We start from the raw sequence: 19956 nt of genomic DNA, 5'->3' as shown, positions 1-19956 counted from the left end.
ATAAGAAGCATCTCTAATTTCAACTGAGAATGACCCTTCTGTAGCAATAAATTTGAGTTGTCTCATATTTAAGAAACACCATTTATTTCAGGCATTAGTAGAACTTATTTATGATGTCCTTCATACCTGATCATGATCCTCTAATGGTAGAGATGAAGAAGCATCCCAAGAAGTACCACATCAGGAGGTACTCATCAGATTTCTTTCTCCAATAACTTTATACTTCAATCTTACAGTGCAAAAACATTTTTGGTTTGATGACTACAACTGCAGGAGGCACACTAAAAGAGACAATTGAATTGAAACTTAAGACTAATTTGTACACTTTCAATAACATATTCATAGTGTCAGAGTATTATTATGAAATTCTTGCCATTTAAGTTAAAATTCACATCTAAATGAAAATCATCCAATGGACAAATTAAGTTAGGAAAAGTAAAGGGATTTTTCCCACAGTATCCTGTGAACAAAAGAAGGTAGTGATTTTCAAGCTGGAGGATAAGCTCAGCAGAAAAATTTCCACATACAAGGAAGTTAGAGATCAAGATGTATCCCCCAGTAAGACAGAACCTGACATGATCTAATGGATATAATCGCGTGGAAATTATATCATGATGTCCTTTACATGGTTATTGGGAAACATAACAAGATAGGTAATGAAATGTTAAAAAAAAAAAAAAAAAAAAAAAAAAGTAAGGCCATTACCTTTAAATTCTACAACCACTCAGAGCTGAAAGAGGAAGTTGAGGGCCAGTGCTGTGGTAAAGCAGGTAGGGCTGCCACCTGTGACCAGCAACCCACGTGAGCACCAGTTAAGAGCCCTAGCTGCTCCTCTTCTGACCCAGCTGTCCAGTAATGGCCTAGGAAGGCAGTGGAGGATGGCTCAAGTCCTTGGGTCCTTACACCATGTGGGAGGCCCAGAAGAAGCTCCTGACTCCTGGCTTCAGATGGGCCCAGTTCCAGCTATCGCGGCTATTTGGGAAGTAAACCAGCAGATGGAAGACCTCTCTCTCTTTCTCTCTCTCTGCCTCTGCCTGTCTGTAGCTTTGCCTTTCAAGTAAATAAATAAAAAAAAAAAAGACGTTGAATGTGGAAGAGGGGATGCCTCTTGTTAATCACAACCCTTTGACAACTATTTAATTTGCTTTTTTTAATTATTTGAATATAACATTGGGGGCTGGAGTTACAAACCATAAATTAAAAATATGTGTTCATTTACTTTACTTATTTGAAAGGCAGAGTTACAGGAAAAATTAAAAAGAGAGAAACAGAAAGAGACCTTCCATCTGCTGGTTTACTCCAAAATGGCTGCAAATGGCCGCAAATGGCCAGGGCTGGGCTGGGCCAGGCCAAAGAAGTTAGGAGACTAGAACTCCACCCAGGTCTCCCATGTTGGTAACGGGGGCAGAAGTACCTGGCCATCCTCTGCTGCTTTCTCAAGCATAGTAGCAGGGAACTGGATTGGAAGTAGAGCAGCAGGGACTCAAACCAGCATTCATACGCTGCTGGCCTGACAGGCAGCAGCTTAACATGCTGTACCACAACACTGGCCCCAATAATTTTACATTGAAAAACAATCCCCTGAAACCACTAAGAAAAATGAACTCCATGACACCTAAATCCATCCGCTCTTTCTATCTTATAAATTAATTTGAGGAAACATCATATGGGTCAATACTCATTTACAAAACTAGTCTTTTATTGTAAATACTTTGCGGTCAGAAATAAATTCATTTTTCACATTTGAATGTCTTAAAGAATCCAAAGGATTCATTTTCCCTCTGCATTCTGCTTCTCAGAAAGTACTTTTGAGGTAGATCTGTTCCGGATTCTTTTCCTTTTTTTTTTCTTTTCAGAAGCAGATGATGTTATGTCATTTGTTTTTTTCTTTTTCTTCAAACAACTAAGAGGATTGGGGCCACCTGTTTTCTTGCGCTTTTTTCTTCTTCTCTGTTCAGGGTTTTTCACTAAACCCTGTTCCTCTTTGAGTTGCTTGATACTTTGCTTCTCGTGCACTGAGACAAGCTGACCGGACTCTATTGCCTTAACATAGGCAATCGTTTTGGCAGAAGGTTTGTCCAAGACTATTGTGTTCTGAATAATAAACATGAGAGGAACTCCAGGCTTTTTCTTTACTTTCACTGACAAATTCTGGTCCTATCAAAAAAGAAAAACAACATTATTTAGCTCAAATATGTCAATTAAATTAAAATACCTTAAACAGGTTTATAAGAACTTAGAGAAAAGACTGTATTGAAAGCCTTGCCTTTTTTAAAAAAGATCACAAGTTTTCAAATCAGTATGTCTCACTGGTGTGAGTATATTTTATGATAAATAAAGAACATAAAACTGAGCTGAAACAGTTAAGTAGCAGCAAAGTGAAATGAATTTACCAATATTCCAGCACCACAAATTACAAACAAGTGCAAAGGTAAATACGTTAGGTGGTTTCCCTTATTTCTACGCTAAGATATTGTTTGAAAAGAATGCCTGAAGAGGTTGAAGGGATAGAAATGAAGTAAGACTCAGCTGTCTCAGAGCCTACTTCCACCTCTGAGTGATTGTACAATTCTGAAAGTCTAAGTCAATGTGTATATACGTGAACTTCTTAATCACTATCAACTCAGAGTCACTATCAACTCTCCAAGTCCTTTTCTACTGCCTCTCAGCCTTGAAAAGCCAGCACATTCTATACTGGTGATACAGCCTTGGGCAATAAGTACCATGACTTTTGAGAAGCAGTACAAAATACAGAAACATAAAAAATAGAAGACAATGTAACTCTTTGCTCTACTTATCTTCCCCTCAAGAACCTTAAAGAAGTCACCACACTTCTGTGTCAACAATTTCTCATTTTATTTTTTTTTATTTTATTTTATTTCTTTTTTGACACTCTCATTTTAAAAAAGGAATCTTCAATAACTAAGTAAAAAATCAACATGCCTAAGGTTTTCTCCTCGATCTCTCAAATGGCAATTGTTTTTATTACTATTGGTTAAATTTAGAAGCTAATATTTTTTAAGACAACATTTAAATCACTCCTATCATTTTTCTGAGTATAAATAACTCCATATGCAGTATACGTACAAACAATTTTAAAAATATTATCACCTGTGTTGCCACAAAATAATGATGAGGATTTCCCTCTTCAATCATGGCAAGCAGGCATTCTGATCCACTCACTGCATTCTTGAAATGGGGACAATTTCGAACCTGGCATTTCTGTGCAATCAGCTTTGCCCCATATAAGTCCTTTCCCAATGTTTCTAACTCTTTTAACACGCATCTGAAAAGAAAAAAAGAAGTCTGCAATTATAACATGTACATTTCAGTTGTTTAGATAAAGCAAGAATAGAAAACAATACTGTTCTCCTATCTACATCATTATAACCTGAATTTATCAATAAGGTAGCCATTTCACTTTTAAAAGACTTGGGGGGGGGGGGGTGGAGCAGTGCTGTGGCGCAGCAGGTTAAAACCCTGGCCTGAAGAGCCATAATCCCATATGGGCACCGGTTCTGCTGCTGGCTGCTCCTCTTCCGATCCAGCTCTCTGCTGTGGCCTGGGAAAGCAGTGGAAGATGGCCCAAGTCCTTGGGCCCCTGCACCCATGTGGGAAACGCAGAGGAAGCTCCTGGCTCCTGGCTTCAGATCGGCATAGCTCTGGCTATTGTGGCCATCTGGGGAGTGAACCAGTAGATGGAGGACCTCTCTCTCTGTCTCTGCCTCTCTCTGTAACTGTCATTCAAATAAATAAAATACATCTTTAAAAAAAAAAAAAAAGACTTGAAAAATGCATTCAACAAGTACAAAGTACAACAGACAAAATTTACTGGACATTTTTTATGTTCCAGGAAGCATGGAAATTGTTCTTTACATAAACTCTAAGAATTTAGTTAGCTTGTCTTAAAATTATCCTTACTTTAGAGAATGTCATTTCAAGTAACATGCCCAAATTCAAATTAAATGGTAGAGCTGAGAAATGAATCTAAGTAATCTGACAATAGATCTCTTGCCCCACTGTGTAATAAGCTTCTACTTCAAGTATAAATTGGTACATTTTTCAAAATATTTTCAATTCAGAAAAGTAAAATTTTCTTTTTTTTTTTTTTAAGATTTCATTTATTTGAAAGAGTTAGAGAGAGAGGTAGAGCCAGAGAGAGAGAGAGAGGTCTTCCATTCTGCTGGTTCACTCCCCCAATGACCGCAATGGCCAGAGCTGAGCTGATCCAAAGCCAGGAGCTTCCTCAGGGTCTCCCAGATGGGTACAGGAGCCCAAGGACTTGGGCCATCCTCCACTGCTTTCCCTAGCCATAGCAGAGAGCTGGATTGGAAGATGAGCAGCCAGGACTTGAATCGGCGCCCATATGGGATGCTGGCACCGCAGGTTAGGGCTTTAAACCACTGTGCCACAGCACTGGCCCAAAGTAAAATTTTCAAGTCATCAGATTATTTAAAAGCAATCACAACTTTACATCTGCATTTTCATGTTAACATAAGACAAGATTCTCAGCCTCAAGTATAAATAATATCAGAATGACACGGTGATATCAGGCTGTGTTAATTTCTGGCTCTTCTCTCATCCCAAGATCTGTGTCTCTTGTGGAGGGGTCATATATTAGTATCTTAGTAAGTTCCTCAAGCACTTCTTTCCTCCCACTAAAAAACAAACAAAACAAATATGAGAACCACTGAGTCAAAGATTTTTTCAATCTTCCACAACCACTGCCAGATTCTTTATACTCTATCACTTCCTAAGGCTTTAAAATTCTATTTATTTCACTTGAAAGGTGAGAGAGAGAGAAATATCTTCCATCTGCTGGTTCACCTTCCCAATGCCTACAACAGCTGTAACTAGACAGGTTAAAGCCAGGAGCCAGAAATTCAATCCAGCTCTCCCACATGTGTGGCAGGGACCTAAGTACTTGACCTAAGTACTGCTACCTCCCAGAGTACACATTAGCCAGAAGCTGGAGGAGCCTGAAACTCCATCTGGGTCTCCCAGATGAGTGGACAGGGACCAAGTACTTTGGCCATCTTCCATTGCCTTCCCAGGCACATTAGTTGGGAACTAGACTGGAAGCAGAACAGCAGGGACTAGAACCTGTTGGATGTCAATGTCACGGGCAGCAGCAGCTTAACCAGCTGCACAATGGCCAGCCCTGCCAAGAGGAATCTTTAATCACTGTGTCTTGATTTTGTTGTCTTCTAGCATCAGTTCTGACCTCTATTTTGAGTACTGCCAACCACTTATTATTTCCCATAGGTGTCCTGCCATCAGCTCTTTATATTCAACATGTCTAAAAATCAAACTAGTGGGATGGGTGCTGTGGAACAGGGGGTTAAAATACCACTTAGAATGCCTGCATCCTACATTAGAGTGCCTTACATTGAGTCCCACCTCTGCTTCTGATTCAGGTTCCTGCTGATGCACCTGGGAGGCAGCAGATGACGGCTCAAGCACTGGGTCCCTGCTATCCATATAGGAGACTGGAATGGAGTTCCTGGCTCCTGGTTTCAGCCTGGCCCAGCCCAGGACATTGCAGGCCACAGGGGTGGGGAGGAGTGAGCCAGTGGATGGAAGCTCTTAGTCTGTCTCTCCCTGTCAGTCTGTTTTTCTAATAATCTTTAAAAAACAAGCAAAGTACTTTCCTGCTTTCAAATGCCTCCTCCCAGACTTGCTAGCTCTTATAATCTTTACCTTCCCAGAGAACACAGGTGGAAAGCAGAAATCACACTCGACCTTCCTATCCCCACCCCTACTCCATCAGCTGTTGGTCCTATCTAACTGACATCTTACAGAACGCTTAGCATTGCCTTTCCCCTCGCAGGTTCAGGCTCCCATCATTTCTCGATTCAACAACCACATAACAGGCTTGCCTGTCTTTACTCTCTTGCCTTTTACACTGCCACAGTTATCTTTCCTAAAACAAAACCCAGGTCTGATAATATTCCACTGCTCTACTCCATCAACTCGCTTCAAATTTCTTCAAACTATGTATAAGATCTAGATCTAATTACTAGTGTTCAAGAAATGACCTGATTTCTTAAAGACATAAATAGCTAATTGAAAAGGTTATAATGTCTTAAAACTTAAGAGGCATAGAATCAAATGTAATTTGGTTATGTTATTTGGATCCTGATATTTAGAAGGCTTGTTTCTCCCTTCGTGATATACACCAAATAACTGACAGAATACACTCTAAATATCCTATCATTTAGGAGGTGGGAGCTTCAACAAAACTAGCTATGTGGCAAAAGCTGGATGACAGATGTTTCATTACTGAACTCTACTTTTGTGTTGTCTGAAAATTCCAGAAGTCGAATTAAACACTTCAGAAAAAAAAATGTTGTAGACTAAAACTTCACCTTAAGTTCAACCTTTCTTATAGGACAGTATCATATTAACATTATATTTCTATGACACACAGGGCTAAATGAATAAACAGCTTGTAGCCAGAGGCAAACATTTCTGGATACAGATGAATTTGTCTGGCAACCCTAAAGGCTAAACAGCTCAAAAATTTGGGGGTATCTGTAGCCCGGCTGAGGCACAAATCCTAAACAAATTTGGAAAATTGTTCATTTGGAGCAATGTTATAAAAAATTTGGAAGTGTTACATAAGAAAAAGTAGAATACTAACATAATATACATAGTAAACAGCCACTCTTGTGTTAGTGCATGTGATTATAGAACTCGATACATGATACAGCACATGTTAATGGGGTTACTCGGGAGTAATTGTTCTGAGTCATTTATTTTTGTCTTTTTGTAAAAATTAATTATCTACTTGAGAGACTGTGAGTGATATCTGCTGCCTGCTGGTTTACTCCCTAAATGGTTGCAACAGCAGGAGCTGGTCAGGCACCAGGAAGGGGAAACTCAACCTAGGTCTCCCACTTGGGTAGCACAGATCCAACTACTTGAGCAATTACTATCTTCTGCTTCCCGGGGCGTGTATCAGCAGGGAGCTGGGATCCAGGGAGAGCTAGAGTGGAACCCACACACTCTGATGATGGGATGCCAGGTGTCCCAAGCAGCTTATCAATCACTACACCAAAAAGCATGCCTCCTTTTTTTTTTTTTTTTTTGCCTTAACTAAATTTAAGTTCATGATGTGACTTCAACTCCCTTATTCCTAGCTTCATATCCAATTATTGTGTGTGCTTCCCTAGGTATCTCACAACTCCATTCCCTTGCTCAAGAGGTTTTACAACCAGGAATGCCACATGTGTCTGTCATTCAGTTTTCTCCTCCATCCCGCAGAACTGAACAAGGGAATGGGCTCAAACGTTATCTCCTCTTCGAAACCTTCCACAATTCCCTTCTCCCTCTCTCCCCACCACCTCAAGGTTGCATCCAAAGTGTCCCCACTTTGACGAAGGAGTTAAGCATCAGACATGGAGTGAAAACACAGGATCGGACGTTGACTTAGGCACTTTGCTGCCCATGAAGGTCTGGAGTTTGTCCAGTTCACCATGGCATCCCCGGTGGCAAGTGCTTGGTACATGGCTAGTATTCAATAAAGAGAACCGACCAGACGAGACGTGAGATTTGCAAAGTTCTGGTTAACACCAGGTCAAGCTACGTAAATAACAAACGTTTAAGGAGTGGTATGTTTTGGATACTGAAAAATGCTCGACGTACACTAAACTTCCTTTGATGGCACAGCAACCTCATAAACACTCATAATCTTTGTTCCACAAATGTGCAGTCCGAGAGTCGAGAGGTTCACTGGTCTGCTCGAAATCACGGAGCTTAGTGGGGCTGGGACCAACATTCGGGTCTACAAAACACGTGTTATTAATCGCCAGGCTCACGATGGTCCGTGATATCCGCAGGGCCCTGAACTTTCCGCCCACATTGCAGATACTTGCCTGACCTCCTAAGCGCCGACACTCTACTGTCAACTACTCGTGGGCGGGGCGGCGCGCACCCAGCGGTCTCCAGTGGAGATCTGAGAGCAGGGGCCTCGCCTCCACCACACCCGCCGGATCCCCTGCGCCTCCTTCCCTCCGGGCCCACCTGGTGGTGCACAGTTGCGTCTCCCCCATAAGGTAGCGGGGCAGCTGCTCCCGCAGCTGGATGCGGCCCCGCAGCGCCGCCTGACAGAAAGTGCCGTCCAGCAGGATCTGGTACGGCTCGCGGACTCCGAAGTTGTTGCGGAAGAAGCCAAGATGCTTCTTGGCGTGTTTCTGCCGCGTGATCTTCATGTCTGGCTTACCGGGCCCGAAACCACCGGACCAGGAAGTAGAGCACACGCCGCCCAACGGCGTCTGCAACTACGGCTCTTTCCGGAAATGAAGATTCTTTGACCCGGAAGCAAACGCCTCCGTCTCCAACGCCCACCCCCCTCGTTTACGTCACAGCTAGACGAGCGCGCGCAATGACCGCGGTGCCCGCGCTTAAAGGGACGGGCCTCGCGGCGGAGCCTGTGCTGACGCGGTAAAGGACGCAGTGGCCGGCTCTTAACCAGATGAAAAGAAAACACACACTCTGTATTTAGCAAGTTATGGAACTCGTAGCAAGCCTCTGACATAGTGGCAGTGTAGCAATAATCACTGATAAGCTTGAGCCTTAGTATATGCCAGGCATGCCCGAAGTGATTTACCCCGTATTATTCCCCTTTATGTTTATTATTCCCAAGTGAAAGAAGGAAAAGGCCTGATCCTGAACAGCCCTGTTAAGGGAAGTTTGCACTGGCTGTTTTCCTGTGAAATTGAAATGTTCGTGCCACACCCCCATAGCCACTAACCCACAGGTCAGCACAAAAGGGCCACTACACCCCAGTGCGGGTTTCAGAACTTGCTTTTCCAACAGAATCCCTGAATTTGAGTCCCAATTCTGCCACTAACCCAAGCCTTCTAACCGTGGACAACTCCGCCAAGAGCAGTGGATTCAGCTTCCTCTCGGGTAAATGGGTTGTGGATCTAGATCGGTTTTAAGCATCCTTTTTATTTCCATAGTCTCTGACGTAAGAATCTACATCCTGAGTTAGTCACAGGAAGGTACAAAGCGGACTGAAGGGTTTGAAATTACTTGGTCAATTTGATTAATGAAGAGAGTGAATCAGAAAAATTTCAAGTTCTCCAGTGACTAACTGCCAAATATCCACTTCAATTCAAGGCAACATGATCAAAGAATGGGGAGTATGGAATTTTGTATTTTTGTCCTGGCCTGGAATTTGTCCCAGATTTCATTCTGGCTAAAGATGGAAAGAACCAACCCAGAAAAATGATTTACAATGTGATTGAAACGTATTGTTTGCCTTTGGGGTTTTATTTCAATATATAAGTTTATGAAATTGGAACTGAGATCTACAATGTTAGCCCTGACCTGAGTTCCAGCACATCACTTAGATGGCTGCTTTCATTTAACCGAAAGTAAATTTAGGAATTGAAAGCCACGAAAAATCACTGTAGGGCTGGATTCATAGTCCTTTTATACAATTGCTCACTATATTCCAGCTTCAATCCTCTCTTTATGCTTCCATGCCAACTTCCCACTCACTACACTCTCAGCACAGACAAAGGTTACCACTAAAGCCTTGCAAAACAGATAAACATTTTTTAAAAAGGCTCACAAATTTATCTACCAGCCCTTTAGCTGCTCTTCAGTACTAAAAAAAATGTGGTGTGACCCCAGGGATGTGAGTGATATCCTAGTTTTATTTTTTAATTTAGAAAAACTATAACATAATGTGTTTCAAGCTCTATGTATATGACAGTGCCAGTTTGCACAGCTCCTCTTATTACAAAAACATGAAGGCAGCCCATAGTGGTGATTATCAAATTTGAAACAGAGATTTCTATTACAGCAGTGTTTCTTAAAACATTATCCTGCTACATACATAAGAGAGTTTTAGCATGCTGGTTGAAAATACCTGATTTGGGGGCTGGCATGTGGTGCAGTGGGTTAACGCCCTGGCCTGAAGCGCCGGCATCCCATTTGGGCACCGGTTTGAGACCAGGCTTGCTCCACTTCCGATCCAGCTCCCTGCTATGGTCTGGGATAGCAGTAGAGGATGGCCCAAGTCCTTGGGCCCCCTGCACCAGGAAGAAGCTCCTGGCTTTGGATTGGTGCAGCTCCAGCTGTTGCAGCCATCTGGGGAGTCAACCAGTGGATGAAAGACTTTCTCTCTCTCTCTCTCTCTCTCTCTGCCTCTCCTCTCTCTCTGTGTAACTCTTTCAAATAAATAAATAAATATTTTTTATAAATTAGGCATGGTAAGAGATTAACAACATTAACAATCAGATAGCAAATTTTAACAATATACTGTGAATATGGGAAAGTGGTCTCTCAAAATATCTAATTGTTCTATAGATCTTAGCAATCTTGACATATGATTTTTTTTCTTTCTTTATTGAGTTGAGAACTTTCACCTTACAGACCTTGCTTCTTCTCTCTGGCAAATTCAAATGCATGCAATTTGGAACCATTATTAAGTACAGTCATGTGCCACATAACAAGATTTTGGTCAATGGCAGACCCCATAATATGAGCAGTCTTCAAAAAGTTTATGAAAATGTATATTATGAAAAAAACATGCAAGGATATCAATTGTTGGCACCAAGATAGGCTTATCTCTTAATTCCATTTTTTTCCACAAATTTTTTGAAGTACCCTCATGTAGAGCAGTAATCCCATAAATTCATATTGCCTAGTGGTACAATGGGCATCTTAGCTTGTGTGGGTATACTCTGTGATGTAAACACAATGATGCATTACTTAGACTGTAGTGTAAAATTAGGATTACTTGAGCACAAGCACTACAATATTGAGCCAGTGGAACTGACAACCAAAAAGTTACTATGTGACTGGGATTTGAGGCTATGCTCATTACTGTTCCTAAGTGACATTTTGCAGTAAAGCACCAGTGTTTATCTAATTCAATATTTTCATTTAATGGTCCACTTAATACACTTTGTCCAGATGCCAAATGACCTAGGAATGAGCCACAACCAGGCAGAAGCAAATATTGCCAGGAGTAGCTGAACTATTTGGAAATAAGTTTAAATCTGAAATTTTATTTGAAAAACTATGATGATGTTGTTATTAAAAACTTTAATAGTCATTGAAACTTTTTTGGCTTTATAGTACAGGAACAATCATGTCTTGACGTTGCTAGCTGTTAACTTCTCAGGTCAACACTCTGGACATTTTCCATGCCAAATAGACATTCACATTCAGCTGAGGTAGGTAGAGGATTAATTTATTTTTCTTTATTTTTTATGTTCTTCATGTTCTTTATTATGTCCAGATCAAATATAACTCATAATGTTATGTTGTTGTACACAATTTTGAAGTTTTTTTTTTCATGAAATTTTGATGAAGCCAAGCTAACATGAGAATGATTTATTTTCGAAAGGTGTGACTAATTCCCAAATAGGACATTTTCATGAAAGATTCATGGCCTAAATGGAATTGAATAGATAAACATTAAATACAATTCATAAAGGTTATTTTGTTTAGTCTCATAAATGTTACCACAGTTTTGTTTAATTTTCTAAGACAATTCATCTAAGGTATCATGTTATTATTCTGTCTTCACACTTAAATATTTTAAAACATTTGTTAACGTTCATTAGCTCAAAAAGAATAAAATATTATTCATAGCATTGTCTGTCTAACATGCTCTCTAAACCAATAATTTAGCTAAATGAAATTTAAAATTACGTAAGTGAAGTGCTTTTGTATTGAAGCCTATTAAGTTCTTCACTGGGGCCCACACTGTGGCATAGCAGGTAAAGCCTCTACTTGCAGTGCCGGCATCTCATATAGGCGCCAGTTCGAGATCCGGCTGCTCCACTTCCAATCTAGCTCTCTGCTATGGCCTGGGAAAGCAGTAGAAGATGGCCCAATCCTTGGGCTCCTGCACCCATGTGGGAAACCCAGAAGAAGCTCCCAACTCCTGGCTTCATATGGGTGCAGTTCGGGATGTTGCAGCCAATTGGGGAGTGAACCAGTGGATGGAAGACCTCTTTCTCCTTCTCCTTCTCTCTCTGTGTAACTCAGACTTTCAAATAAATAAATCTTTGGGGGAAAAAAAAAGTTCTTCACTAAGATTCCCTAGGATAGATAGCATTGTGGACTACCCTATTGTATAATGTAATCTGTGTCAGTGGTGTTAGGTTGATATGGAAGCTGTCACATTTTAAAAAATAATTGTTGTTTCCTAATTGTAAAAATACATGTGTGCCTGGTGTAGCAAGTGAAAAAGCACAAAGATGTTCATGCCATCTGTTTACCCAGATAACGTATGTGTTAACAACCTACTGCAATGTTTCCATATTCATAGGCTTATGTCATATTCATACATGCATACATCCATAGGTACACTCTGTTAGGCAAAAGTGGAATTATATTTTATCACTTAAATGCATTTTTCTTTTCTTACCTAACAATCCTTGTAGAAATCCCCCAAAGTCAAAGAGCTCTCATTCATTACTTTTTTTTTTAAGATTTATTTATTTTACTTGAAAGTCACAGTTACACAGGGAGAGAAGAGGCAGAGAGAGAGAGAGAGAGAGAGAGAGAGGTAGGTCTTCCATCCGCTGGTTCACTCCCAGATGATTGCAACGGCCAGAGTTGCACCGATCCAAAGCCAGAAGCCAGGAGCTTCTTCCAGGTCTCCCACCTGGGTGCAGGGGCCCAAGGCCTTGGGCCATCTTCTATTGCTTTCCCAGGCCATAGCAGAGAGCTGGATTGGAAGTGGAGCAGTCGGGTCTCGAACTGGTGCCCATATGGGATGCCAGCACTTCAGGCGGTGGCTTTACCACCTATGCAACAGCGCCAGCCCCTCATTCATTTTTTCTAATAGCTGAAAGAACACCTGTGCAGCCCCCAGAGAGCCGGCCGGCGGTGTGCCGCTCCCCCGCGGAAGTGGGGAAAGTGGCAGGGGGAACCGCCCTTCCACGGAGGTGGAAGGGTCGGCAGCCAACCCGGGAAGAACCAGCAGCAAACCCGGGGAGGGCCGAGCAGACAAAAGAACAGCGCAGGGTCCTGTGTCGTTCCTCCGTGAAGAGGGGGAGTGACACTGTATGACATTTACCTCAAAATCACCAAATATTAAAAAAAAATATGGTTTGGTATGTGACTTTCCACCCAATGTCTCTTTTTTTTTTTTTTTTAAGATTTATTTTTACCTGAAAGAGTTACAGAGAACTAGAAGCAGAGGCAAAGGCAGATGCAGAGAGAGAGGTCTTCCATCTGCTGGTTCACTCCCCAGATGGCCACAACAGCCAGAGCTGGGCCAATCCGAAGCCAGGAGCCAGGAGCTTCTTCTGAGTCTCCCACATGAGTGCAGGGGGCCCAAGGACTTGGGCCATCTTCTACTGCTTTCCTAGGCCATTGCAGAGTGCAGGAATGGAAGTGCAGGAGCCAGAACACCATATGGGATGCTGGCACTGCAGGCAGCAGCTTTACTCGCTACGCCACAGTGCCAACCCCATTCTTTTCTTGATAGTAATGGAATTTTGACTTTATTCTGGATAGTATGTGTCCAGATAAGAGATCATTACTTGCCTTCTGGGAAATTAAGTATAACCATATGACGAAGTTCTAGCTAAAGATATGTTATGTGCACATATTGCAAGGACTTCTGGGAAGGCTGCTTAAATGAAGTCCACTTAGCTTGTTGATGGACACTTGGGTTTTTTCTACCTCCTTCCTTCCCACTCCCTGGAATTTGATTGTGAAGAATGGAACCCTAGCAGCCTATTTTAGGGCATGAGGTAACCATAACGATGGAAGGCATGAGTAATGGTGGCAAAGCATATAATAGAAGGAGCCCGGGTCATTTGCAGCTGTAAAACTGCCTTTCTATTTTTTTTTTTTAAGATTTATTTATTTATTTGAAAGGCGGAGTTACACAGAGAGGGAGGGAGGTAGGGAGAGAGAGAGAAAGAGAGGTCTTGCATCTGATGGTTCACTCCCCAGATGGCTGCAACAGCCAGAGCTGTACTGATTTGAAACCAGGAGCTTCCTCCTGGTCTCCCACATGGGTGCAGGGGCCCAAGGACTTGGGCCATCTTCTAGTGCTTTCCCAGGTTATAGACGAAAGCTGGATCAGAAGTGGAGCAGCTTGGACTAGAACCGGCGCCCATATGGGATCCTGGAACTGCAGGTGATGGCTTTACACACTATGCCACAGCTCCGGCCCCTAAAACAGCCTTTCCAAACCTAGCCTTCCTACTTCTGGACTTGTTTTACATAGGAAGAAAAATAAATTTCTACCTTGGTTAAAAAAATTGTTATTTTAAATTTCATTTATATACAGCCACATTCAATCCTGACTGATAGGGCAAGTTAAAGCTTATATATAGGGCTGGCGCAGTGGCTCACTTGGTTAATCCTCCACCTGCGGCGCCGGCATCCCATATGGGTGCGGGTTCTAGTCCTGATTGCTCCTCTTCCAGTCCAGCTCTCTGCTGTGGCCCAGGAAGGCAGTGGAGGATGGCCCAAGTGTTTGGGCCCCTGCACCCTCATGGGAGACCAGGAGGAAGCACCAGGCTCCTGGCTTCGGATCGGTGTAGCTCCAGCTGTAGCAGCCATTTGGGGAGTGAATCAACGGAAGGAAGACCTTTCTCTATGTCTCTCTTGCTCACTGTCTAACTTTACTTGTCAAAAAAAAAAAAAGGCTACATATAAAGCTTACTAATACAAATTCAGATATTGACAGATATGTTCAATGAAACCTTGATATTACTCGGTGTTTGCCAATACAATTGCCCTTCTCTACAACAGGTTCAAAATCCTACTAAAGTAGCTTTCTCTCGAAGGTGTATAGTTTTCAAAGTCAAATAAACCAAATGCTTTTTACATACTAAAGAAGCCATCTTGACATTTGCTGCTTTTGAAAGTATAAACAACTGGATTTGAATTCGGTGTGTCAGTGGGACACATCTCCTGTTGAGAAAAGTTAATTAAATATGAAGCATCCCAGCTGCTTCAGCCAGGAACATCAAGAAACATCAGTGTCACCCAGTTGCCAATTAAAGAAAGTAAGCAGGATTTCCATGTACTGGCCCTGCTAGCACCAGGGAGCCTGGCTTTCAAGTCTCATAGTAAAGGAGAACTGTCTCATGAAAAGGCTTCAGTGGACTTCTGTTTATCAAGGGTATTTCTAAACCAGACAGTATCCAAGATGTGGCAATTGTTAGCTATCAGATGACTGCTCTCATAGGACTAGAAAATTACACTAGCAAGTTTGCTGGTTGCTAATCCTTTTTTTTAGGTGGGGAGGGGGGATGAAATCGTACTCACAGAGAACAAATACTGCAGTGTTAGGTAAATTGAAGGGAATTCAGTATTTCACAATAATAATTTAAATAGTGTTCTCTAGTGACATTTTATCACAAAACATTTAAGCTATTAATTAAAGTGGTGAAAACAAAAAGTGTTAGAGAAGAGCAAAAAATGAAACAGCAGCAGCAATGAAAAATAATGTTTTACTTTGATACAAGACAAACTGCCATTTGAAATTTAATTGAATCAAAACAAACTGGTGGATAAGTTCATACATATGGGTCTTTCATTTCAACTTTTCAAAGCATTTTAGATTAATGAAACTTATAAAATTACTCTACATAAGTAAATATTGTTGTTACTTTAAGGAGTGTAAAGATTGAAAATTATGTCAGATTACAGTTTCTAAAGGGCTTTTCTAAAAACACTGCTTATTTATATTGAACAAAATGTTGAAGACAACTCTTTCGCTCATGGTTTCGTGTATATTTTTAAGCAGTGAGAGGACTTCAGGGCAGAAACTGAATTCCTGGTGGTAAGAAATTAAACATGCTTTCAATAATCCAGTAGAATATTATTTCAAAGTCTAGTGTTTATAATTAGATTATACCAATATGAGGTATTAATTACATAATATTATACAAAATTAGTCACTCTTAGAATCTTCTCAAATTTTTTCAGTGTAAGATCACATTGTTTGAATATTAGTTGGCAAGTCATAAATCAAAATACTGAGATGAAAAGGTCAGATGTCATTTCTTAAATTATTATTTTAGCAAACATACAGAAAATACCTACATGCTGAGTCTTATGTATAAGTGGGTATTATTTTCTTTTTATTGGCTGTCACTTTTCTCTCTCTATTGTTCCTTTCATAATACTGAACAAATCACTTAGCTCTTCAAAGTGTAACTTTCCATTGCCTCATTCCCCATATGTACACAGAAGGAGGCATGTGACTTAAAATCAATCCCAATCAAGCTACAGAGAAATACTGCCCTCCCCCATGACCGGGGAACAGATTTTCTTGCAATAAATAACCAAACAGTGTGTTGTATTGCAGCAATTAATTGCCACTGGCAGCTAGTCTGTGGACAGAACCAAAGTATGGTAGAAGACTGACACCAGAGAATTATGAAGAAAGGGAACTTTGGTCTTTGGGCTGTCTCAGGTGGTTTATGCTCTTCTCTAGAAACCCAGTTACATGATAGGAGTCACTTCCTCCTTGTTTACAATCACTTAAACCAGTTTCTTATTTAATTGTGTGTTGTTGGTTACTTATTGCACAAAGCAATCTTGATGGAATATTTGTCAGATCTAGGCAAAATAGTTCCTAATCATATGCTATCAATGCTAATATTTTTGGTACTATTTGATATAAAGCCATTTAGTGTGTTTTGCATATGTTCTTTTTTTTTTTTATTCTTGACTTCATTGTGAAGAATTTGGGGTGCAGAAGTAAATGTTGCTATTTGCTGCTTTCAACTATCTCTCAAGGCATCTTTTCCACTTCAGTTAAAAATTACCCAAAGCGGGCCGGCGCCGCGGCTCACTAGGCTAATCCTCCACCTTGCGGCGCCGGCACACCGGGTTCTAGTCCCAGTCGGGGCACCAGATTCTGTCCTGGTTGTCCCTCTTCCAGGCCAGCTCTCTGCTGTGGCCAGGGAGTGCAGTGGAGGATGGCCCAAGTCCTTGGGCCCTGCACCCCATGGGAGACCAGGAGAAGTACCTGGCTCCTGCCATCGGATCAGCGCGGTGCGCCGGCCGCAGCGGCCATTGGAGGGTGAACCAACGGCAAAGGAAGACCTTTCTCTCTGTCTCTCTCTCTCTCTCACTGTCCACTCTGCCTGTCAGAAAAAAAAAAAAAATTACCCAAAGCAGGGCTGAAGCTGTAGCATCGTACGTAAAGCTGCCACTTGACATGCCAGCATCCTATATGAGCGCTGGTGCAAGTTCTGCCTGTTCCACTTCCAATCCAGCTCCCTGCTAATGTGCCAGAGAAAGCAGCCAAAGATGGCTCAAGTGCTTGGGCGCCGGTACCCATGTGAGAGACCTGAAAGAAGTTCCTGGGTCCTAGCTTTGGATCTGCCCAGCTCTGGCCTTTACAGCCATTTGAGGAGTGAATCAAAGGATGAAAAATCTCTCTCTCTCTCTCTTGCTCCCTCCTTGTAACAGCCCTGGGTGTTATAGACTTTTGGGGAGTGACCCCAGGGGATGGAAAATCTTTCTATCTCTTTGTAACTCTGCCTTTCAAATCAATAAATAAATCATTTTAAAAAAAAGTACCCAAAATATTCAGTGTTTTAAGCCCAATTTTTTAGGCCAAATAATTATTTGCGGACTTCTAAAAAGCGCATTAATTTAATATGGATCTTTATGTATGCCCTACTTATATGTTGCTTCTTCTGAATTTGCTTATATCTAATATATTTATTTATTTAATTTGAAAGACGGAAAGACAGAAGAGCTCTCTCCCAGCACTAGTTCATTTCCCAAATGACTACAATGTCTGAGTCTGGACCAGGCTGAAGTCAAGAGCCCAGAAATGAATCTGAGTATCCCACATCAGTGGCAAGTACACAACTACTTTAGCCATCACCTGCTATTTCAGAGGCTGTGTGTTAGCAGGAAGCTGCTATAGGATGTGAGGGGCTGGTGTTGTGGCACAGTGGGCTGACCCACCGTCTGGAATGCCATCATCCCACATGAGCATTTGTTTGAGTTCCAGTTGCTCCACTTCCAATCCAGCTCCCTGCTAATGTGCCTGCCAAAACAGTTGCAGATGGACCAAGTACTTGGCCCCTGCCATCTACATGGGTACATCTGCAAGTACTTTGGCCTGACTCAGCCCTGGCTGTTATAGACATTTGGGGAGTGACCCCAGGGAATGGAAAATCTTTCTCTCTCTTTGTAACTCTGCCTTTCAAATCAATAAATAAATCTTAAAAAATACGTAGGATATGAGTATCCTAAGCAAGTTATTAACCACTAAGCCAAATACCTGCCCCATATCTGAGATTATTTTTGTCTTAGACTTGGCTCATTAATTATGATGGCACCTGATAATCTTTTTTTTAAAAAAAATTATTTTATTTATTTGAAAGACAGAGTTACAGAGAGAGGTAGAGACACGGAGAGAGAGGTCTTCCATCCACTGGTTCACTCCCCAGGTGGCCGCAATGGCCGGAGCCAAAGCTGCGCAGATCCAAAGCCAGGAGCCAGGAGCTGGATCTCCCATGTGGGTGCAGGGGCCCAAGGACTTGGGCCAGCCATCCTCTACTGCTGTTCCAGGCCATAGCAGAGAGCTGGATTGGAACAGCTGGGTCTTGAGCTGGTGCCCATATAGGATGCTGATGCTTCAGGCCAGGGCATTAACCCATTGCGCCACACCCCCAGCCCCAGTACCTGATAGTCTTTTGAGGAGGGAGAGATTGCCCTCTCCTCCCATTTCTATAGAGTAGGAAATTTTATCACCCCTCACGAGTTTGGAGGGTGGGTATCTTATTCCTTTTTATACATGGTTACTTATGACTCCCCCCAAAAAAAACCAGTGGCTAACCAAATATTTTGGGGAGATGCCATAATCATCACATGATAACATACAACATATCCTTTTCAAGAGAACACATAAAAATTATGAAGTATTACTATTTTTTAAAGTTTTTTAAAAGGTTTATTTTATTTATTCAAAAGGCAGTGTTACAGAGAGAGGGAGGGAGAGAGAGAGAGAGAGAGAGAGAGAGAGAGAAATTTTCTATCCTCTGGTTAACTCCCCCAAATGGCCACAATGGCCAGGGCTGGGACAAACCAAAGCCAGGAACCAGAAGCTTCTGGGTCTCCCACATGGGTTCAGGGGCCCAAACACTTGGGTCATCTTCTGCTGCTTTCTGAAATGCATTAGCAGGGAGCTGGGTCATATGTGCAGCAGCCAGGACAGGGCACCCATATGGGATGCTGGCATTGCAGGTTGAAGCTTAACCAAATAAAACAGTAATACTGGCTCCACTATTACTCTTCAGCTAAAAAAAAACAAACCAAACAAACAAACAAACAAACAAAAAAACCCCATGTGCCCTTCCCCAGAAAATAATTTACATAAAAGATATAAGAATATATAACATCGACACAATCTGTTTTTGAAATTTTTGTTTGAAAACTGGTGCTGCCTTTGTTTCTAATATTAGTAGAGAGAATCCCTCCAGCTCAGTTCGATGTTGTAGATGTACACTCACTTCCTGGAGGAAGAGAGAGGAAGTAAAAGGGTCAGAAGACTTTCTACCCAGTTTCTTCACATCAAGGGAGGAACAGATGCTAACTTGGTCCTGTAGAGGTTGGCTGGAAGCCTTAAGAATAATGTGTTCTGTTCCTAAGAAGGTGCTTAGCTCAGCCCCAAGACTGTCAGAGTTCAAAAGACTCTTGCCTTCCATTGAGGTTTGAAAGCAGGAAACAATTCAACAGGAATAAATTAACATAAAATTATTATTATATTCTTAATATTAATTATTATATTATTAAAATAATTAACATAAAAATTCTTTGACATCTGAATATGGAATTGGAATAAAATGATATTTTAAAAAAAAGTCCTCTGGCTCATCTTTAGTGTCCCGACTCCTCCATTTTATTGTATTGAAAGAGATTTAAGTAAGTCTTAGGCAAGGAAAGAAAAGCAGCTCCTATACTGGCTAGTTCTAAGGCCTGGAATGGTCA

General features: G+C 41.6%; 1 protein-coding gene across 2 annotated transcripts; it reads right to left on the bottom strand.

Moving 5' to 3' along the window:
* Nucleotides 1-1678: 1678 nt before the first annotated feature.
* Nucleotides 1679-8336, bottom strand: UTP23 (UTP23 small subunit processome component). Of its 2 annotated transcripts, none has more exons than XM_002710741.6 (3): nt 8026-8336; nt 3112-3286; nt 1679-2157 (listed from the first exon to the last, which is right to left on the bottom strand). In XM_002710741.6, the coding sequence occupies exons 1-3, from the start codon at nt 8211-8213 to the stop codon at nt 1771-1773; spliced, it is 750 nt and encodes a 249-aa protein (XP_002710787.1). In that variant the 5' UTR covers nt 8214-8336; the 3' UTR covers nt 1679-1770. The 2 variants fall into 2 exon arrangements, with proteins under 2 accessions (XP_002710787.1, XP_089191732.1); XM_089335606.1 differs by having other exon boundaries at nt 7878-8302.
* Nucleotides 8337-19956: the final 11620 nt, after the last annotated feature.

This window comes from Oryctolagus cuniculus, chromosome 6 (genome assembly GCF_051225735.1).
Source record: "Oryctolagus cuniculus isolate XC-2025 breed Fujian yellow rabbit chromosome 6, ASM5122573v1, whole genome shotgun sequence".
In the NCBI taxonomy this organism is placed as follows: domain Eukaryota; kingdom Metazoa; phylum Chordata; class Mammalia; order Lagomorpha; family Leporidae; genus Oryctolagus; species Oryctolagus cuniculus.
The sequence above is the reverse complement of the archived record's forward strand: the minus strand, read 5'-3'. Positions and strand labels throughout refer to the sequence as shown.

What these genes read in the sequence shown, in the direction of transcription:
- UTP23 (XM_002710741.6), bottom strand. Translation starts at nt 8,213, where the DNA reads ATGAAGATCACGCGGCAGAAACACGCCAAGAAGCATCTTGGCTTCTTC. An exon ending in ACGCAACTGTGCACCACCAG is followed by an intron (nt 3,287 to 8,025) that starts GTGGGCCCGGAG and finishes TTTTCTTTTCAG; the next exon opens with ATGCGTGTTAAAAGAGTTAG. An exon ending in ATTATTTTGTGGCAACACAG is followed by an intron (nt 2,158 to 3,111) that starts GTGATAATATTT and finishes CTTTTTTGATAG; the next exon opens with GACCAGAATTTGTCAGTGAA.